Source organism: Schistocerca cancellata, chromosome 12, assembly GCF_023864275.1.
Source record: "Schistocerca cancellata isolate TAMUIC-IGC-003103 chromosome 12, iqSchCanc2.1, whole genome shotgun sequence".
Classification (NCBI taxonomy): domain Eukaryota; kingdom Metazoa; phylum Arthropoda; class Insecta; order Orthoptera; family Acrididae; genus Schistocerca; species Schistocerca cancellata.
Window position 1 is genome coordinate 19029215 of NC_064637.1, and position 23337 is coordinate 19052551.

At 44.9% G+C, this 23337-nt stretch overlaps 1 protein-coding gene across 1 annotated transcript in view; it reads right to left on the reverse strand.

The window, feature by feature from the left end:
* LOC126109837 (chondroadherin-like protein) overlaps window positions 1-23337 on the reverse strand; it is a 222495-nt gene that overhangs the window by 71771 nt on the left and 127387 nt on the right. The window contains exons 11-12 of the mRNA XM_049914896.1: window positions 20455-20622; window positions 5401-5733 (exon numbers count right to left, since the gene is read on the reverse strand). Of these exons, the coding sequence (XP_049770853.1) occupies window positions 5401-5733; window positions 20455-20622 (501 nt within the window). The remainder of the gene's footprint in view (window positions 1-5400; window positions 5734-20454; window positions 20623-23337) is intronic.

A 23337-nucleotide genomic window follows, 5' to 3' on the forward strand; every position in this document is an offset into this window, starting at 1 on the left:
GCTCTGCACATTCTGTACGGCCAGTGACACAGTACCTCGCTGAAATGTATCCCGGGCATCGGGTCAGTCACAGTGGAGTTTCTCGGCCACCGACGTCACCCATCTTACTTAATGTTTGTGAGGTTTGCTTAAGAGTGAAGTCTACAAGCATACACGGGCATGAAAGAGAACTTCTCGCTCATATTTTACATGCATGTGCTCAAGTAAGAAGCCACATGAATGAACTTGGCTACATGTCAACTGTCTACAGGAGCAGCAAAATATTTGCAGTTGACACAGGACATTTTGAAAATCTTTTGTGAGGAAGTATACAAAATTAAACAAAACATTAGATCACAATGTTGCATTTACTATCACCATGTATTTGTCTGTTCCTGTTTCCATCAGTTTCCTTCCAAACTCTTACAAACAGGAAATATATTTGTATGACATTGTGTTCAGAACACACACACACACACACACACACACACACACACACACACACACACACACAGAGGGTGTTCACCTTAAGAGCCATCAGGCTTATTTTCTCTGGTGTTTCAGCAAGTATTTGCAATTCTGTTTTTGCTATGTGTAGCTGAAGTAAGCCCAGACATCATTACGTCTTTTAAGCAACACCCAGTTTCGAAGGAAAGAGTCTGTTTATTTCCTGCCACAAACAAAATTATTTTCAAAGTGGCATTTACGTAGTCATTTGACAGAGTGGTCCAACTTAGTCTTGTGCAATGTTCATTTGATCGACATGTTTTAATGTTGTTGTTGTTGTGGTCTTCAGTCCTGAGACTGGTTTGATGCAGCTTTCCATGGTACTCTATCCTGTGCAAGCTTCTTCATCTCCCAGTACCTACTGCAACCTACATCCTTCTGAATCTGCTTAGTGTATTCACCTCTTGGTCTCCCTCTACGATTTTTACCATCCACACTGCCCTCCAATACTAATCCCTTGATGCATCAGAACATGTCCTACCAAGCGATCCCTTCTTCTGGTCAAGTTGTGCCACAAACTCCTCTTCTCCCCAATTCTATTCAATACTTCCTCATTAGTTATGTGATCTACCCATCTAATCTTCAGCATTCTTCTGTAGCACCAAATTTCGAAAGCTTCTATTCTCTTGTTGTCCAAACTATTTATCGTCCATGTTTCACTTCCATACATGGCTACACTCCATACAAATACTTTCAGAAATGACTTCCTGATACTTAAATCTATACTCAATGTTAACAAATTTCTCTTCTTCACAAACGCTTTCTTTGCCATTACCAGTCTACATTTTATATCCTCTCTACTTCAACCATCATCAGTTATTTTGCTCCCCAAATAGCAAAACTCCTTTGCTACTTTAAGTGTCTCATTCCCTAATCTAATTCCCTCAGCATCACCCGACTTAATTTGACTACATTCCATTATCCTTGTATTGCTTTTGTTGATTTTCATCTTATATCCTTCTTTCAAGACACTGTACATTCCTTTCAACTGCTCTTCCAGGTCCTTTGCTGTCTCTGACAGAATTACAATGTCATCGGCGAACCTCAAAGTTTTTATTTCTCCTCCATGGATTTTAATACCTACTCCGAACTTTTCTTTTGTTTCCTTTACTACTTGCTCAATATACAGATTGAATAGCATCAGGGAGAGGCAACAGCCCTGTGTCTCTCCCTTCCCAACCACTGCTTCTCTCTCATGTTGCTCGACTCTTATAATGCCATCTGCTTTCTGTACAAATTGTAAATAGCCTTTCGCTCCCTGTATTTTACCCCTGTCACCTTTAGAATTTGAAATAGAGTATTCCAGTCAACATTGTCAAAAGCTTTCTCTAAGTCTACAAATGCTAGAAACGTAGGTTTGCCTTTCCTTAATCTTTATTCTAAGATAAGTCGTAGGGTCAGTATTGCCTCCCGTGTTCCAGTATTTCTACGGAATCCAAACTGATCTTCCCCGAGGTTGGCTTCTACCAGTTTTTCCATTCGTCTGTAAAGAATTTGCGTTAGTATTTGCAGCTGTGACTTATTAAACTGATAGTTCGGTAATTTTCACATCTGTCAACACCTGCTTTCTTTGGGATTGGAATTATTATATTCTTCTTGAAGCCTGAGGGAATTTCGCCTGTCTCATACATCTTGCTCACCATATGGTAGAGTTTTGTCAGGACTGGCTCTCCCAAGGCTGTCAGTAGTTCCAATGGAATGTTGTCTACTCATGGGGCCTTGTTTCGACTCAGATCTTTCACTGCTCTGTCAAACTCTTCACGCAGTATATCTCCCATTTCATCTTTATCTACCTCCTCTTCCATTTCCATAATATTGTCCTCAAGAACATTGCCCTTGCATAAACCCTCCATATACTCCTTTCACCTTTCTGCTTTCCCTTCTTTGCTTAGAACTGGGTTTCCATCTGAGCTCTTGATATTCATGCAAGTGGTTCTCTTTTCTCCAAAGATCTCTTTAATTTTCTTGTAGACAGTATCTATCTTACCCCTAGTGAGATAAGCCTCTACATCCTTACATTTGTCCTCTAGCCATCCCTGCTTAGCCATTTTGCACTTCCTGTTGATCTCATTTTTTAGACGTTTGTATTCCTTTTTGCCTGGTTCACTTACTGGATTTTTGTACTTTCTCCTTTCATCAATTAAATTCAGTATCTCTTCTGTTACCCAATGATTTCTAATAGCTCTCGTCTTTTTACCTACTTGATCCTCTGCTGCCTTCACTACTTCATCCCTCAGAGCTACCCATTCTTCTTCTACTGTATTTTTTTCCCCCATTCCTGTCAATGGTTCCCTTATGCTCTCCCTGAAACTCTGTACAACCTCTGGTTTAGTCAGTTTATCCAGATCCCATCTCCTTAAATTCCCACCTTTCTGCAGTTTCTTCAGTTTTAATCTACATTTCATAACCAATAGATTGTGGTCAGAGTCCACTTCTGCCCCTGGAAATGTCTTACTATTTAAAATCTGGTACCTAAATCTCTGTCTTATCATTATCTTGTTCCTCCTGCCCCTGAACTTGACTAATTCCCACTATATCTAACTTTAACCTATCCATTTCCCTTTTTAAGTTTTCTAACCTACCTGGCCGATTAAGGGATCTGACATTCCATGCTCCGATCCATAGAACGTCAGTTTTCTTTCTCCTGATAACGACGTCCTCTCGAGTAGTCCCCACCCGGAGATCCGAATGGGGGACTATTTTACCTCCGGGATATTTTACCCAAGAGGACGCCACCATCATTTAATCATACAGTAAAGCTGCATGCCCTCGGGAAAAATTACAGCCGTAGTTTCCCCTCGCTTTCAGCCGTTGGCAGTACCAGCACAGCAAGGACGTTTTGGTTAATGTTACAAGGCCAGATCAGTCAATCATCCAGACTGTTGACCCTGCAACTACTGAAAAGGCTGCAGCTCCTCTTCAGGAACCACACATTTGTGTGGCCTCTCAACAGATACCCTTCCATTGTGGTTGCAGCTACGGTACGGCTATCTGTATCATTGAGGCACGCAATCCTCCCCTCCAATGGCAAGGTCCACGGTTCATGGTTAACAGGGCCGGTAAATCACAAAGAATAACCAGTACTGCAGCCAGTGACAGTGTTGCCCTGCACTGACTACCACCACCTCGCAGCAGTACTGCTCAGTTGCTGCCGCAGTACCAGTTATTCTTCTTGTTTCTGTGTCCTTGTTAACACCTATGTATAAAACAAAAATCACACTAGACTATGAGGAGGAATCCAAAATTTTCAGGCCTGGTGCTGCCATCTGGAAAGTAGGAATAGTACATGTACGCACCACTAGGTGGCGAGAGCTGCATATCTGACGAGTCGGTGTGCTGAGTGGCATTCAGTGGGGGGGACATGCTGCGTGCCCACAGTGATTTCCATAATACTCTGTGTTTGGTATGTGGCAATTTTACGATGGATCCGTGAATGGAACGGCGCGTGTTTACCAAATTCTGTGTGAATCTCAGGAAAAGTGCTACAGGTATGTATGGTTACGACCCGGAGACAAAGCAACGATCGTCCCAGTGGAAGAGCCTGGGCTTACCGAGACCCAAAAAGGCGAGACAGGTGAAGAGCAAAGTGAAGAGCACGATTGTCGTTATCTTTGATACCAAGGGAATTGTGCACAAAGAATTCGTCCCACCCGACCGAACAGTGAATTCCGCATACTACTGTGACTTCTGCGGCAGCTCCGTGAAAACGTCGGAGATGACGGCCCGAACTTTGGCGTCGAAGGAACTGGCTGCCGCGTCATGAAAACGCGCCCTGTCACATGTCCTCGCTCACCAGGGCCATTTGGCAATAAACAATATGGCGGTTGTACCCCACCCACCGAACTTGCCAGATTTGGCACCTTGCGACTTCGCGCTATTCCAAAAACTGAAAATCGAGTTGAAAGGACACTCTAGAGAGGATCTGAGAAGCATCACTGGCAGTGATAAACATCCTCAAAGAACAGGATTTCCAGAAAACGTTTGACCGGTGGCAGAAGCGCTGGGACCGCTGTGAATGTGTGGAAGGAAACTACTTCGACGGTGACGGTGACCATTAGTCCAAAGGTAAGGTTTTCAACAGATGGCAGTACCAACCCCAAAAATTTTGGATAACACCTCATAATTTAGGAACACTCTATTGAATGAGCACATAAAATTCTGCTTTAAAAAAAATTTTGTTCGTGACAGGAAACGAACTGGTGCTTTCTGTTGACACTGGTTGTCACGTGAAAGATGTGACTGGCAGTATTTGTTTGGGCTGACTCCAGCTACATATTGCAAAAATGAAATTGCAAATATCTGTTGAAATATCAGAGAAAATGTGCCCGATGGCTTAAGAGCATACCGCTACAGTGGCAGTGCCTTCAGTGCAAACTAGTGAGAGTCATTTAAAAGTTGTGCACCGGATGAGCTCATCCGGCATTATCGCCTATAAAACGTGGCATTGTGGTATCGACCTGAAGACTCAAAGTAGACCTAGTTATGTATATAGTAATATGGCATTTACATTATATACACGTTCGTGTAGAAAAGTTAGTGATGATGAAAAAATTCATTAATGGATGAAAGGACTTGGTGTACTTGCTGAAAATGTAACTGTAACTGGAGGTATTACTTTGTACTATAATTATTAATAAAGTGTGATCCTTGACCTCAGTAAACTAGGGGCTCAAGGATGCAACAGTTTTCAAAAAATTCAAAAACATAGTGCAGCACTGCCCGCCAATTGCCTATCGAGTGGGTGACGCAACCCGCTCGACTCGGCTCGGCACCACGTGGCCCGGACGCACCGGCTCATCCGGTGCACGACTTTTAAATCACTCTCGCTAGTTTGCACTGAAGGTGACTTGACCCGGTGCATTACCTCATAATGAAAATGATAGGAAAGAGCTGTCAGTTTGACAGAGAGCGCACCTGTAGCTGCGTGGAATTGTGGAAGGCGGCCTCGCTGACACTCTCGATGACGTTACGCGCGAGTAGCAGCCTGCGTAGACGGGGCAGGCGCGCGAAGTCGAGGTCGTCGACAGTTTTGAGGTTGTTGCCGGAGAGGTCGACCGTGTCGAGGAATTGCAGCGACGAGATGAGCTCCGCCGCAGGGAAGAAGCTGAGCCTGTTGTCGGCGGCGCGCAGTTCACGCAGCAGCGGGTGCGTCCTCTTCAGTGCCGACGGGAACACGTAGCTCAGCTCATTCCTCGACACGTCCAGCTCCTCGAGTGCAGTCGGCTCCGTGCCACGGAAGAACTCCCCCTGGACAGACAACAGAGTTAAGGCACGGCAGATATACAGGGTGTTACAAAAACCTACAGCCAAACTTTCAGTAAACATTCCTCACACAAAAAGAAAGAAAATATGTTATGTGGACATGTGTCCGGAAATGCTTACTTTCCATGTTAGAGCTCATTCTATTACTTCTCTTCAAATCACATTAATCATGGAATGGAAACACACAGCAACAGAACATACCAGCATGACTTCAAACACTTTGTTACAGGAAATGTTCAAAACGTCCTCCGTCAGCGAGGATACGTGCATCCACCCTCCGTCGCATGGAATCCCTGATGCGCTGATGCAGCCCTGGAGAATGGCGTATTGTATCACAGCCGTCCACAACACGAGCACGAAGAGTCTCTACATTTGGTACCCGGGTTGTGTAGACAAGAGCTTTCAAATGCCCCCATAAATGAAAGTCAAGAGGGTTGAGGTCAGGAGAGCGTGGAGGCCATGGAATTGGTCCACCTATACCAATCTGTCAGTCACCGAATCTGTTGTTGAGAAGCGTACGAACACTTCGACTGAAATGTGCAGGAGCTCCATCGTGCATGAACCACATGTTGTGTCGCACTTGTAAAGGCACATGTTCTAGCAGCACAGGAAGAGTATCCCGTATGAAATTGTGATAACACACTCCATTGAGCGTAGGTGGAAGAACACGGGGCCCAATCGAGACATCACCAACAATGCCTGCCCAAACGTCCACAGAAAATCTATGTTGATGACGTGATTGCACAATTGCGTGCGGATTCTCGTCAGCCCACACATGCCGATTGTGAAAATTTACAATTTGATCAAGTTGGAATGAAGCCTCGTCCGTAAAGAGAACATTTGCACTGAAATGAGGATTGACACATTGTTGGATGAACCATTCGCAGAAGTGTACCCGTGGAGGCAAATCAGCTGCTGATAGTGCCTGCACACGCTGTACACGGTACGGAAACAACTGGTTCTCCCGTAGCACTCTCCATACAGTGACGTGGTCAACGTTACCTTGTACAGCAGCAACTTCTCTGACGCTGACATTAGGGTTATCGTCAACTGCACAAAGAATTCCCTCGTCCATTGCAGGTGTCCTCGTCGTTCTGGGTCTTCCCCAGACATGAGTCATAGGCTGGAATGTTCCGTGCTCCATAAGACACCGATCAATTGCTTCGAACGTCTTCCTGTCAGGACACCTTCGTTCTGGAAATCTGTCTCGATACAAACGTACCGCACCACGGCTATTGCCCCGTGCTCATCCATACATCAAATGGGCATCTGCCAACTCTGCATTTGCAAACATTGCACTGACTCCAAAACCACGTTCGTGATGAACACTAACCTGTTGATGCTATGTACTGATGTGCTCGATGCTAGTACTGTAGAGCAATGAGTCGCATATCAACACAAGCACCGAAGTCAACATTACCTTCCTTCAATTGGGCCAACAGGCGGTGAATTGAAGAAGTACAGTACATACTGACGAAACTAAAATGAGCTCTAACATGGAAATTAAGTGTTTCCGGACACATGTCCACATAACATCTTTTCTTTATTTGTGTGTGAGGAATGTCTCCTGAAAGTTTGGCTGTACCTTTTTGTAACACCCTGTATAGTGGTGCACGCGTGCTCTGGGTCACACAGTACGTGAAGATGCCAGAAATAAAAAGACGAGCCAAAACATCGGTCTACCTTCTGAATGGACTATGGCAGTGCTTCTGCATGTCACGGACCTGACGAGTACTTGCTCGGTTTCTGGAGCCGAGTGTCTTAGATGCAACATAATTCCCACTGTAATGTGGCAGAGTGAGAAGCACATATTGAATTATTCGATACTTCATTTAATAAACTACTTGATCCATATTTTGTTACAACTGTAGATATTCCAGCTTGTGACATTTGGTAAAATATGTAAAAGTGTAACCAGTTTTGCACACTGTCACGTTTTTAATTATGCAGTAATTTACAGTAGTGATATAAAAACATTAATTACATGTTTAATTAAAGATTGATGATTCTTGATCATTAAAATTGTTGTCTTCCAAATCTGAAACTAAAAATGTTCAACACTCAGTACGCTGTCACAGCCAGTCTGTTTCGCACTTTATTATGTGTCTCCCATTTGATTAATAACCTAACTCTGTGATCAGAGATTCTTCAAAATTGTAATATTAACAATAAGTTTATTGATTTCAATTATTATTATGTATATGCTCGGGCAGTGGTGACCGCAAGACAAGTTGTCATTGACAGAAAATCACTGCAGGTAATTTTTTAGTTCAGTTGTGCACACCTGACAGTACTGGTCAGACTCTGCAGAAAAAGTATTTTAAACAATGGAATATCAGCTCGGAATATCGACGGTTTAAGGAAAAGATAGACACTCGACGTAAAGAAGGCACCTTGAGCTGCAGACGGGCACAACGAGAAGACACTTACTCGTTAGCTTTTGGCCAGCACCTTCTTCAGAAAAAGAAACACACGCACATACATTCATTCGTACGAGCTAGCACACCACACGCACACACACACACGACCGCCATCTCGGGCAGCTCAGATTGATCCGTTCGAGCTGCCAGAGATAGTGGGCGTGTGCGCGTGAGGTGTGCTTGTTTGTGTCTTTCCTTTTCTGAAGAACGGTATGGACAAAACATAATGTTTTAAGTGGTATTTTTGTTGTGCCTATCTGCAACTCAATGTGTTGTCTTTATGGTGAGTCTATCATTTCCTTATACTGCTGAAAAGTATTTTATGCTTATTAAATTTCAGTTAAAGTTGAAAATTGTGTGGTCCTTCTTTCATTGCAGTGTCAAACCAGTTTCCATTGCAATTAAAACCCAAAAGGGAAGAAAACTGCCTGAAGTAATATCAACACCTGTCTTTGATGTATTAATGAGAATGCAGAATGAGTATTTTTTTATGAGGGCTATCCACAAAGTTCATTACGTTTTGGAATTAAAAATAAATAAAGTATTGGAAATCTTTTTTGTTATAGATAGATGAAAGCCACACTTAAATACTACTTTTCTACATAGTTGCCATTTAAATTAAGGCACTTATCGTAGCAACGGACAAGCTCGGAAATTCCTTCGTTGTAAAATTCAGCCGCCTGCGCCTTCAACCACGTGGTTACCTCTTCTTGAAGCTGTGCGTCGTCATCAAAATGCTGCACAGCCAACCACTTCTTCATTGCTGGGAGTAAGTGGAAGTGGCTTGGTGCCAGGTCGGGACTGTACGGCGGATGACGAAACAACTCCCACTAAAAAGATTCGAGAACTTCACGAGTGGCATTTGCCGTGTGGGCCCCGGTGTTGTCGTGAATCGGCAAGATCTTTGAGCCCAACTTTCCCCTGTGCTTGTTTTGTATTGTTCTTCTGAGGTTGTACAGAGTTCGGCAATACCTTTGAGAGTTTATTGTAGTGCCTCTTTCCAGAAAATCCACAAAAATCACACCTTTTCTGTCCCAAACGACAGTCGCCATCACCTTCCTTGCCAACATTGTCTGCATGCATTTCTTGGGTTTTTGGGGGAATTTGTGTGCCCCCACTGTATTGACTGCAATTTTGTCTCACAGTTCACATGCTTAACCCATGTTTCGTCACCACTAACGATGCGATCGAGTAGTGAGTCGCCCTCTTTCTCGTAAGCGTCCAAAAACGTTAACGCTGCAGCCATCCGCTGATTTTTGTGAATCTCTGTCAAGATTTTTGGTATCCATCTTGCACAAAACTTGTGGTAACCGAGCTTTTTGGTAATGATTTCGTGCAACAAACTTCGTGAAATTTGTGGAAAACTCATAGAGAGTTCCGTTATTGTGAAATTACGGTTTTCACGGACCCCGGCATCGACTTTTTCGACAAGTTCGGCAGTCACTATGCTGGGTCTTCCACTTCGCTCTTCGTCATGAACGTTAGTTCGGCCATTTTTAAATTTTATGACCCATTGACGCACTCCACCTTCAGTGATTATGTTGTCCCCGTACACTTCACAAAGCTGCCGATAGATTTCTATTGGTGTACAGTTTTTTGCAGTCAGAAACCTTATTACAGCACGCACTTCACACTTCGCGGCATTTTCAATTAACGCTGACATTTCAAACTGTCACAGTAACTCAATGGAGTACAGCACGAACCTCTCACTAGCACGGCAGGATGCCGACTGAGTGGCCGAATGCCATGTCACCAAGATGGCTGCGCTAGCCCCGCCCCTAACGGACACAAACCAAAATGTAATGTACTTTGTGGATAGCCCTCGTATTATTTTTGTATCTCGCATCTACCATCCTCTATCTATTGTGCAATAAACTTTGTTCTGATCACTCTAAAGAAGCACATCACTTTGTGTACTATTAAAATGGTAGCATGTAAAATTTTACATCATACATTACGACCTGTAATTTGTGGGTGTAGATCTGGTGGCCAATACTGTCCCAGATGTGTTCCATCATGGTCAGATATTCTTTGACTTGTCTGCATTTTTTTGCAAATGTGCTGTGGAGGTAAAAATGTTTGCTTGCATGCAGAGTTGTTTGCATGTGCTATACCTATGTGCTATCTACCAATCGCTGGTAACAGGACTGGGGTAATCTGTTTTCAAAAATTGAACAAGTGCATGAAAATGAGTCCTTAGAGCTCAAAATGTATCGGGTATTGAAATAAAAATCACAAAGCAGTAGAAGATGCTTTTCTTCTACCAAAGTAATACAGGCAGTTATGCTGACAACACTGACAATATTGGACAAAACTAAGTATAATAATGAATACTTTTCCCAATATGAACCTAATGAAAGAAATTTATCTATGTGGCTAAGCATCAAGTCTGTTGCTGAGCTCAGTGAGACTAATTAGGCCCCATATAAGTACTTCAAGTGCAATATACTGTGTTTGAACTGAATGACTTATATTATTGCTAATACTCATTAACTTAAATACAGTTCTCTACAGTTACAACGTGCACAGTCCCCACATTACACGACAGCAATCTGTGAATCTGGTCTAATGAACCCACCTGCTCATCCAGTTGCCAAAGCTTGGGTGAACATTTACTTTGAGGAGAATACAAATGGAGTTTGACTTTTATCGATAAAACCAGTAGAGGACAATGAATGGCCAAATAATCCTAATAAACATAAGTACAGACACCAATGGTTTCCCTGATACGATATACGCACAACTGCAGTCGTGCACAAGCAAACTGATTATTTGGATAAATGAAAGGCCTACAACCCACAGTATTTTAAATGCAAGTGGGCTGATTTTAATTTAGATTAATATTAAAGTTTTGATTGTGGTTCTGCACAATGGACAAAATTAAAACAACTCTGAAGGAATTTAGGGCTTGTCTCAGTGTGTGACAGCTGAAGCAAATGGAAGTAATGTGAATGAAATCCATCAAACTGTAATGTCATGAAGTCACAGCAGTGAAGTTATGGAATTGGTGTCACAACTCTTGCTTTTGTCATATTCATCATGACCAGTGTACAGAATGTCATATTCCAGCAGGGTAATGCATTGTAGATCACACTACTTATGTCTCGAGGAATAAATCGACATTACTGGCCTGACCAGTTCCCCAAATTGTCATCCACACAGAGTGCCTAGGATTTGATGGTGTACAGCCAGTAGCCCTCATGAACTGACTCAGCACGTTCTACATATTGCAAGAAATTCCTCAAGATACTTGGAGGCTTCTACGCCCTGATGAATACGAGAATGTAATCGTGTCTGTGGAGGTCACACTGTAGCACCTGAAAGTCCTGAGCGACTGGAAAAAAGTGCAGGTGACACCCGTATATAAGAAGGGTAGAAGGACGGATCTTCAAAATTACAGACCAATATCCTTAACATCAGTTTGTTGCAGGATTCTCGAACATATTCTCAGTTCAAATATAATGAATTTCCTTGAGACAGAGAAGTTGCTGTCCACGCATCAGCACGGCTTTAGAAAGCATCGCTCCTGCGAAATACAAGTCGCCCTTTTTTCACACGATATCTTGCGAACGGATGCCATATTCCTTGACTTCCGGAAAGTGTTTGACTCGGTGTCCCACTGCAGACTCCTAACTAAGGTACGAGCATATGGGATTGGTTCCCAAATATGTGAGTGGCTCGAAGACTTCTTAAGTAATAGAACCCAGTACGTTGTCTTCGATGGTGAGTGTTTGTCGGAGGTGAGTGAGGGTATCATCTGGAGTGAGCCAGGGAAGTGTGGTAGGTCCGCTGTTGTTTTCTATCTACATAAATGATCTTTTGGATAGGGTGGATAGCAATGTGCAGCTGTTTGCTGACAATGCTGTGGTGTACGGGAAGGTATCATCGTCGAGTGACTGTAGGAGGATACCAGATGACTTGGACAGGATTTGTGATTGGTGTAAAGAATGGCAGGTAAATCTAAATATAGATAAATGTAAATTAATGCAGCTGAATAGGAAAAAGAATCCTGTAATGTTTGAATACTCCATTAGTAGTGTAGTGCTTGACACAGTCACGTCGATTAAATATTTGGGAGTAACATTGCAGAGTGATATGAAGTGGGACATGCATGTAATTGCAGTTGTGGGGAAGGCATCGGTTCATTGGTAGAATTTTGGGAAGATGTGGTTCATCTGTAAAGGAGACCGCTTATAAAAGACTAATATGACCAATTCTTGAATAGTGCTCGAGCGTCTGGGATCCCTATCAGGTCAGATTCAGGGAGGACATAGAAGCAATTCAGAGGCGGGCTGCTAGATTTGTTACTGGTAGGTTTGATGATTACGCGAGTGTTATATTTTACGGAAAGACCTCAAAGATAACATAAGAGAGATTAGGGCTCGCACAGAGGCATATAGGCAGTCATTTTACCTTCATTCTGTTTGGGAGTGGAACAGGGAGAGAAGATTCTAATTGTGGTACGAGGTACCCTCCGCCATGCACCGCACGGTGTATTGCGGAGTATGTACGTAAATGTAGATGAATAACAGGTGATCAGCATGATACAGTACTGTTAAGTCTTGAATGGAATTAAATTGTCAGTTTGTCACCAACTCAGACAAAATTAATTAAATGGAAAGGCGGAGTATGGTCGATCACAAATGCACCTGCAACTCTAGCACTTCTTCCTATTATTATTATACAGATAAAGTACAGCCTACCTGCAAAACTGGCTGTCTCCTTGTACATTCAGCATTGGGTTTGCAAATGAAAACAGGTGTTTCAGTTGAGGTGTGATAAAATTATTTTGGAACAGGGGAGGTCTTACAGAAGCAACAGAGATACTGCAATTGAATTAAAATCAGTGTATTACTCTTATTACTAAGACAGAGACAGTCTTTGGGGAAAGCCACAAAAGCACAGTTCTGAGAAAGTACAGGCACAAGCAAGCTATCCACAGAAAAAGAATACGTAAATTACACAAGGAAATAACAGTGGGAGTTCATCCAGGATTTAGAGAAATCCTGGATGAGAATGAGATTTTCACTCTGCAGCGGAGTGTGCGCTGATATGAAACTTCCTGGCAGATTAAAACTGTGTGCCCGACCGAGACTCCGCTGCAGAGTGAAAATCTCATTTTGGAAACATCCCCCAGGCTGTGGCTAAGCCATGTCTCCGCAATATCCTTTCTTTCAGGAGTGCTAGTTCTGCAAGGTTCGCAGGAGAGCTTCTGTAAAGTTTGGAAGGTAGGAGACGAGATACTGGCAGAAGTGAAGCTGTGAGACCGGGCACTTGCCCGCGAAAGGCAAAGGTCCCGAGTTCGAGTCTCGGTCAGGCACACAGTTTTAATCTGCCAGGAAGTTTCATATCAGCGCACACTCCGCTGCAGAGTGAAAATCTCATTCTGGAAACATCCCCCAGGCTGTGGCTAAGCCATGTCTCCGCAATATCCTTTCTTTCAGGAGTGCTAGTTCTGCAAGGTTCGCAGGAGAGCTTCTGTAAAGTTTGGAAGGTAGGAGACGAGATACTGGCAGAAGTGAAGCTGTGAGACCGGGCGTGAGTCGTGCTTCGGTAGCTCAGTTGGTTGAGCACTTGCCTGCGAAAGGCAAAGGTCCCGAGTTCGAGTCTCGGTCGGGCACACAGTTTTAATCTGCCAGGAAGTTTCATATCAGCGCACACTCCGCTGCAGAGTGAAAATCTCATTCTGGAAACATCCCCCAGGCTGTGGCTAAGCCATGTCTCCGCAATATCCTTTCTTTCAGGAGTGCTAGTTCTGCAAGGTTCGCAGGAGAGCTTCTGTAAAGTTTGGAAGGTAGGAGACGAGATACTGGCAGAAGTGAAGCTGTGAGACCGGGCGTGAGTCGTGCTTCGGTAGCTCAGTTGGTTGAGCACTTGCCCGCGAAAAGCAAAGGTCCCGAGTTCGAGTCTCGGTCGGGCACACAGTTTTAATCTGCCAGGAAGTTTCATATCAGAGCACACTCCGCTGCAGAGTGAAAATCTCATTCTGGAAACATCCCCCAGGCTGTGGCTAAGCCATGTCTCCGCAATATCCTTTCTTTCAGGAGTGCTAGTTCTGCAAGGTTCGCAGGAGAGCTTCTGTAAAGTTTGGAAGGTAGGAGACGAGATACTGGCAGAAGTGAAGCTGTGAGACCGGGCGTGAGTTGTGCTTCGGTAGCTCAGTTGGTTGAGCACTTGCCCACGAAAGGCAAAGGTCCCGAGTTCGAGTCTCGGTCGGGCACATAGTTTTAATCTGCCAGGAAGTTTCATATCAGCGCACACTCCGCTGCAGAGTGAAAATCTCATTCTGGAAACATCCCCCAGGCTGTGGCTAAGCCATGTCTCCGCAATATCCTTTCTTTCAGGAGTGCTAGTTCTGCAAGGTTCGCAGGAGAGCTTCTGTAAAGTTTGGAAGGTAGGAGACGAGATACTGGCAGAAGTGAAGCTGTGAGACCGGGCGTGAGTCGTGCTTCAGTAGCTCAGTTGGTTGAGCACTTGCCCGCGAAAGGCAAAGGTCCCGAGTTCGAGTCTCGGTCGGGCACACAGTTTTAATCTGCCAGGAAGTTTCATATCAGCGCACACTCCGCTGCAGAGTGAAAATCTCATTCTGGAAACATCCCCCAGGCTGTGGCTAAGCCATGTCTCCGCAATATCCTTTCTTTCAGGAGTGCTAGTTCTGCAAGGTTTGCAGGAGAGCTTCTGTAAAGTTTGGAAGGTAGGAGACGAGATACTGGCAGAAGTGAAGCTGTGAGACCGGGCGTGAGTCGTGCTTCGGTAGCTCAGTTGGTTGAGCACTTGCCCGCGAAAGGCAAAGGTCCCGAGTTCGAGTCTCGGTCGGGCACACAGTTTTAATCTGCCAGGAAGTTTCATATCAGCGCACACTCCGCTGCAGAGTGAAAATCTCATTCTGGAAACATCCCCCAGGCTGTGGCTAAGCCATGTCTCCGCAATATCCTTTCTTTCAGGAGTGCTAGTTCTGCAAGGTTCGCAGGAGAGCTTCTGTAAAGTTTGGAAGGTAGGAGACGAGATACTGGCAGAAGTGAAGCTGTGAGACCGGGCGTGAGTCGTGCTTCGGTAGCTCAGTTGGTTGAGCACTTGGCCGCGAAAGGCAAAGGTCCCGAGTTCGAGTCTTGGTCGGGCACACAGTTTTAATCTGCCAGGAAGTTTCATATCAGCGCACACTCCGCTGCAGAGTGAAAATCTCATTCTGGAAACATCCCCCAGGCTGTGGCTAAGCCATGTCTCCGCAATATCCTTTCCTTCAGGAGTGCTAGTTCTGCAAGGTTTGCAGGAGAGCTTCTGTAAAGTTTGGAAGGTAGGAGACGAGATACTGGCAGAAGTGAAGCTGTGAGACCGGGCGTGAGTCGTGCTTCGGTAGCTCAGTTGGTTGAGCACTTGCCCGCGAAAAGCAAAGGTCCCGAGTTCGAGTCTCGGTCGGGCACACAGTTTTAATCTGCCAGGAAGTTTCATATCAGAGCACACTCCGCTGCAGAGTGAAAATCTCATTCTGGAAACATCCCCCAGGCTGTGGCTAAGCCATGTCTCCGCAATATCCTTTCTTTCAGGAGTGCTAGTTCTGCAAGGTTCGCAGGAGAGCTTCTGTAAAGTTTGGAAGGTAGGAGACGAGATACTGGCAGAAGTGAAGCTGTGAGACCGGGCGTGAGTTGTGCTTCGGTAGCTCAGTCGGTTGAGCACTTGCCCACGAAAGGCAAAGGTCCCAAGTTCGAGTCTCGGTCGGGCACATAGTTTTAATCTGCCAGGAAGTTTCATATCAGCGCACACTCCGCTGCAGAGTGAAAATCTCATTCTGGAAACATCCCCCAGGCTGTGGCTAAGCCATGTCTCCGCAATATCGTTTCTTTCAGGAGTGCTAGTTCTGCAAGGTTTGCAGGAGAGCTTCTGTAAAGTTTGGAAGGTAGGAGACGAGATACTGGCAGAAGTGAAGCTGTGAGACCGGGCGTGAGTCGTGCTTCAGTAGCTCAGTTGGTTGAGCACTTGCCCGCGAAAGGCAAAGGTCCCGAGTTCGAGTCTCGGTCGGGCACACAGTTTTAATCTGCCAGGAAGTTTCATATCAGCGCACACTCCGCTGCAGAGTGAAAATCTCATTCTGGAAACATCCCCCAGGCTGTGGCTAAGCCATGTCTCCGCAATATCCTTTCTTTCAGGAGTGCTAGTTCTGCAAGGTTCGCAGGAGAGCTTCTGTAAAGTTTGGAAGGTAGGAGACGAGATACTGGCAGAAGTGAAGCTGTGAGACCGGGCGTGAGTCGTGCTTCGGTAGCTCAGTTGGTTGAGCACTTGCCCGCGAAAGGCAAAGGTCCCGAGTTCGAGTCTCGGTCGGGCACACAGTTTTAATCTGCCAGGAAGTTTCATATCAGCGCACACTCCGCTGCAGAGTGAAAATCTCATTCTGGAAACATCCCCCAGGCTGTGGCTAAGCCATGTCTCCGCAATATCCTTTCTTTCAGGAGTGCTAGTTCTGCAAGGTTCGCAGGAGAGCTTCTGTAAAGTTTGGAAGGTAGGAGACGAGATACTGGCAGAAGTGAAGCTGTGAGACCGGGCGTGAGTCGTGCTTCGGTAGCTCAGTTGGTTGAGCACTTGGCCGCGAAAGGCAAAGGTCCCGAGTTCGAGTCTTGGTCGGGCACACAGTTTTAATCTGCCAGGAAGTTTCATATCAGCGCACACTCCGCTGCAGAGTGAAAATCTCATTCTGGAAACATCCCCCAGGCTGTGGCTAAGCCATGTCTCCGCAATATCCTTTCTTTCAGGAGTGCTAGTTCTGCAAGGTTCGCAGGAGAGCTTCTGTAAAGTTTGGAAGGTAGGAGACGAGATACTGGCAGAAGTGAAGCTGTGAGACCGGGCGTGAGTCGTGCTTCGGTACCTCAGTTGGTTGAGCACTTGCCCGCGAAAGGCAAAGGTCCCGAGTTCGAGTCTCGGTCGGGCACACAGTTTTAATCTGCCAGGAAGTTTCATATCAGCGCACACTCCGCTGCAGAGTGAAAATCTCATTCTGGAAACATCCCCCAGGCTGTGGCTAAGCCATGTCTCCGCAATATCCTTTCTTTCAGGAGTGCTAGTTCTGCAAGGTTTGCAGGAGAGCTTCTGTAAAGTTTGGAAGGTAGGAGACGAGATACTGGCAGAAGTGAAGCTGTGAGACCGGGCATGAGTTGTGCTTCGGTAGCTCAGTTGGTTGAGCACTTGCCCGCGAAAGGCAAAGGTCCCGAGTTCGAGTCTCGGTCGGGCACACAGTTTTAATCTGCCAGGAAGTTTCACACTCAGACTTTAATGACTTATTTAAAATGTGAGCCTGGCTTCAAAGCAATGAAGTCCAGTACATTCTGGAACTACATGGTGCTGCACAAAATGTGTCACCAATTGTTTCTTTCACAATTTACGACGCACATTAGATATCTCGCTGGTATCTCTGCATCAGTACCGGCAGAGCTTGGAAAAACAAACGAGTTATGAAGTGACGTGTAATTCGTGATACTGCCATTAGGAGACTAGCGAGCAGCAATGGCTGATAGTGGAAGACTGACGACACAGCAACGGTCGGCAATTGTGTTACTTTTTCACGAAAGGAAAAGCCTCGTTGTGACTCGGAGGCGTTTTCGACAACAGTTTAACACACGGTGGGTCCCTTGCGAGATGACCATCCACAGGTTGTACGATAAATTTGTACAGGAAGGAACAGTATTGGAAGCGAAGCGACCTCGGACTGAGCCTGTTTGTTCGCCGGAGAATATTGAAGCGGTACGAGTTGCTGTACAGAGAAGTGCCGAGAAATCGTGTAGAAAGGCAGCAGTGCAACAGGGAATATCCAGACGCTCCGTTTGACGCGTTCTTAAAAGTGACCTCCGTATGTACCCGTATGAGATGACCTGTGCGCAGAAGCTCACTGAAGAACACAAGCAGCAGAGACTAATGTTTGCTCAGTGGGCAGAGGATAGGGAAGAAACTCTCAACAACGTTTGGTTTTCAGACGAGGCGCATTTTCATTTAGACAGTGTGGTTAACAAACAAAATATTTGCTTTTGGGCCACTGAAAACCCACAAGTGTTTCACAAATGACAACATTATGCTCCGAGGATTACAGCGTGGGCAGCAATTTCCAGTCATGGACTTATCGGACCCTTTTTCTTTGAAGAAACTGTGAACAGCGAGTGTTATTTGAGCACGCTTCGCAATAGCTTCATTCCACAGCTTCTCGCTACTGCCTTGCCCTTCAACACGCAGTGGTTCATGCAAGATGGAGCAAGGCCACACACTGCAAACACTGTGTTGGAGTTTTTACACGGGCATTTCGACATGCGAAATATTTCACTCAGGTTTCCGGGTCACTTCAATGACAGGCAAAATTGGCCCCCCAATAGTCCAGACCTCAATCCGTGTAACTTTTTTCTTTGGGGGTACCTAAAGGAAAAAATTTTCCTGAAACATCCACGTGATTTAATGGAGCTCAGAAGACTTATTCTTCAAGCTCGCAGTGAAATTACGGAAGACATGTGCCGTAGGGTAATCACTAACTTCAGGGTTCATTTGAAGGAAGTTGGGAAATGAAATGGTGGACATATTGAGCATGTGCTGAGTTAGAGCAAATCTCCACGGACGGCTCTTCATTGTAGTATATGTTCCTTTCAGATTGTATAGACAATAAAGTTTATATTCAAAAACAAAATGGTAACACATTTCGTGCGCCATCCTGTACAAATGGTAGCTGACTTACACATTAATCTTCCAATATATTATAATCGATGGACTGTATATAGATGCTGCTTCTGAGTGGGTCTCTACAGTACGTGTCCCTCAATTTTATTACATCAGTGGTGACAAAGCAGTAATTCTGTATTGTCAACCTGACTCGACAGGTTGCACTGTCATTCCTGGGGCAGTTCAGTTAGAGATGTGGGGACACCACTGGTCATTCTGAGGAGGTTGTGCCAAGCTGTTCATCCCTCTCCCCCACTCTCTCTCAGCCCAAAACATAAGGTGTCCCTCCACGGAGCTGTGCCTGCGAACCAAGTACGAGCGTAACAGCTGAAGTCTTCCTGTGCAGCACACTGCCGTATTGGGACTATTTTGCTAATGTGGCTTCCAGAAAACTGAAAATTACGCAAACTGTCTCATCCGGTGATGCTATATCCTGGCAATGTTGGGTCGGTTCAGAACTGCTGTGAAAATTAGTTATTAGGGTGTAAATTTTCTACAAGATTTAACAGCTCATTAATTACACACATAATCGGACACATTACGGACACTTGAAACTTCCCATTAGATTAAAACATCCGCAAGCGAGAGCTCTGGCAATTGGGCTTCCCGAGCGTAAATCGCGCCCCACCCTCACAGCTGTATTTCCGCCAGTGGCTCATCTTCTAGCTTCCAAACTTCACTTAAACTCTCCTGTATACCAGGTGTAGACGTACGGAACCACAATTTGGTTGCAATAATTACACATCTGTTGTCTGAAAATGATAAACAATATTTTATCCAAAATAATCTCCCACACCTCCAGTAGGGTACGTATGCCACACCAAAAAATCTGTTCTTCTTTTGAAGCGACCCAGTCAGCTAGCCGTTTTTGTACATTTTCGTATGAATTGAAGTATTATTCAGTGAATATCCCAGTGATACAAATAGATGATAACTGGATGGAGCCATGTCTGGAAGAATAAGACACATGCCCTAGTATTTTCCAGAGACATGCCTTTTCCACAACCTGGGGAAATGTTTCCAGAATGATTCTTTTCCTTCTCTATTCTGGAAACAATCTCCCAGGCTCCGACTAAGCCACATCTCCTACCCGCGAAAGGTCCCAGGTTCGAGTCCAGGTATGAAACGCAGTTTTAATCTACTAGGAAGTTACATATAAGCCCGTGCCATTGGACAGTGAAAAATTTACTCTGGAAACAGTGATTTGATTTGTCATCTCCCTTACAGTCCGAATCTGTACTCTGCTTTTAAATTGACCAAATATTTCGTATCTCTTCCATTGTAAGGCTCAACATAACTTATCTTTGGGTCTCTCAATATGAGTGTGTGTGTGCACGCTATGAAAGTCTCCTATTTACAATACCTCATACCGATTTTGATTATGGACAACAGTTCCAAATGGAACAGAAGGTTAATCATTTAATACTGTTACATTACGAAGGTCTCCACCAAATTTGATAGATATAGCATCGGTGTTTCACGGTGAAAAATTTTCCATTTCCGCCTGTGTTTCAGTCGATATGGACAGTACCATCTACGGAACTCGGTAGACCCTGCGCACTAACTGTGGTAGCCGTGCCTTATAATACACTGGGCCCACCTTGAAGGCGGAGATCCTGTTGCCCTGGAGGCGCAGCACCCGGAGTGACGACAGCCCGGAAAAAGCGCCGGCCCGCACGTTGAGGATGGCGTTCTCAGACAGGTCCAGTGTTGTGAGGTTGCGCAGTGCCGCGAATGCTCCCTCGGGCACCTCCTGCAGCTGGTTGCCCTGGAACACACGACACAGATCAGCAGTCAGCAGGTTAACAACTTCACACACATTTGGATTTCCAGCGGGTTCAGATCAGCTACATTTTCGTAGGGACAGAAATGTGTCACAGCGTATTGTGGATTAGGCTCGTGTCCTCGGCTGTCCGATGCGGGCCACAGGAAGCTGCACATCGGAATGTAAACAATGAAGAGTTGTGTTTTATAATTTGGTGATTGCATATGATAGTGATACCACAACTACCGTCTGACACCTTTTAATTCAATGAAAATTTTTGCCTTCTGATACCTTTTAATTCAATGAAAATTTTGTGATACTGAAATAGAGAAATATTCAAGCTTTTAAGAAAAGTTGTTTTTTTTTTTTTTTGCTTCTCAATACTTATCATGCCATATCTCCTAAGTTACATGTCATACAACAAAATAATTTTATAGTTGGCATCAGTAGTATAAGTTGATAACATCTGCAAATTTTATGGCCAGTAGAGTCAGTAATAGCAAAGTAATATATTAAAATCTCATATCTGAAGCAGAAATTTTACCAGACCGGCATCTGAAATATAGTAAGCAACAAACATTTTCCCTTAACATTTTTTTTTGTTGCGGAGTGAAAGCGAGAAAAAGTTTTCGAAAGGTTCGAATGAGTTTTACAGTTTGTTGGAAGTCGGTGTGTGCTACAGGTCGTCCTCGATGACAGGACTGTGGTGTGGTTCACTGGGACAACACAGGCTCCAATGTGCTCTGCAGAACATTTCGCTAGGAGTGGGGCAGTGCGGTACCAGAGTAGTAGTAGTGATGGCAAAGGCAAAATATGCAGCAGAGTGCTAGACTCTATTTAGCACTCTGAAAGTAAATGAAAATTAGGGAGAATGAGGACTGTATATTATTGGGACGAGGACTCGAGAAGAGTTGTTCACAGTACTGGCCACAATAACAACATCCAACTCATTAAACTATGGTTAAGGAATCAGTAAAAATATATTTACATATGTGGCAAACGAATCTGCTCCAGTCTTGAATCCCTGAACCGTTACACCAATAACCTGAAAACAGCTTTCGCATCCCGCAATTACCCTCCCGACCTAGTACAGAAGCAAATAACCAGAGCCATTTCCTCATCCCCTCAAACCCAGAACCTCCCACAGAAGAACCCCAAAAGTGCCCCACTTGTGACAGGATACTTTCCGGGACTGGATCAGACTCTGAATGTGGTTCTCCAGCAGGGATGCGACTTCCTCAAATCCTGTCCTGAAATGAGATCCATCCTTCACGAAATCCTCCCCACTCCACCAAGAGTGTCTTTCCGCCATCCACCTAACCTTCGTAACCTCTCGGTTCGTCCCTATGAAATCCCCAAACCACCTCCCCTACCCTCTGGCTCCTACCCTAGTAACCACCCCCGGTGTAAAACCTGTCCCGTGCACCCTCCCACCACCACCTACTCCAGTCCTGTAACCCGGAAGGTGTACACAATCAAAGGCAGAGCCACGTGTGAAAGCACCCACGTGATTTACCAACTGACATGCCTACACTGTGAAGCCTTCTATGTGGGAATGACCAGCAACAAACTGTCCATTCACATGAACAGCCACAGGCAGACAGCGTTTGTTGGTAATGAGGATCACCCTGTGGCTAAACATGCCTTGGTGCACGGCCAGCACATCTTGGCACAGTGTTACACCGTCCGGGTTATCTGGATACTTCCCACTGACACCAACCTATCAGAACTCCGAAGATGGGAACTTTGCCTTCAATATATCCTCTCTTCCCGTTACCCACCAGGCCTCAACCTCCGTTAATTTCAAGTAGCCGCCGCTCATACCTCACCTGTCATTCGACAACATCTTTGCCTCTGTACTTCCGCCTCAACTGACATCTCTGCCCAACCTCTTTGCATTTACATATGTCTGCCTGTGTCTGTATATGTATGGATGGATATGTGTGTGTGTGCGCGAGTGTATACCTGTCCTTTTTTCCCCCTAAGGTAAGTCTTTCCGCTCCCGGGATTGGAATGACTCCTTACCCTCTCCCTTAAAACCCACATCCTTTCGTCTTTCCCTCTCCTTCCCTCTTTCCTGATGAAGCAACCTTGGGTTGCGAAAGCTTGAAATTTGTGTGTGTGTTTGTGTGTTTTTTATTGTGTCTCTCTACCAGCACTTTCTCGTTTGGTAAGCTACAGCATCTTTTTTTATATATACATAAGTATTACAACGGACATAATAAAGGCTTTAGCTGTTTTCTTTATGCTTCTTCCGATTTCTGCCAAAATTACGTCCCATTTCATTTGGCTTTTCTGCTTGGCATCAGCCATGCTCCACCAAATATGCTGTTTGGGTACAACATGGTAACATGCTCATATTCTGAGGCAGAGAAGTGACGAACTGACATTTCTGGTGAATGTTTCAATAATTAAGTCTGAAGAATTTGTTACTCTACTGCTGACTCTGCTCATGAAACAATGAAGAATTAGCTGCAGTATTGCTGACTCTCCTCATGAAAGAAATACTGCAGCTCTCACCCAGCAGTTTGCTGCTGTTTAGTGAAGCCTTCCCGACTTGTCCGACCGAGCAAATCATTTCAACGTACAGGACAACTTCTCCTGAAGCATGCAAGCACTCCCTGCAGGTAGAGCACACAGCGGCATTAAATTGTCTGCACCATAGGAAAGTGCTCTGGCACATTTGCATTGCCCGAGGAGTGGGGAGTGCAGTCTCGA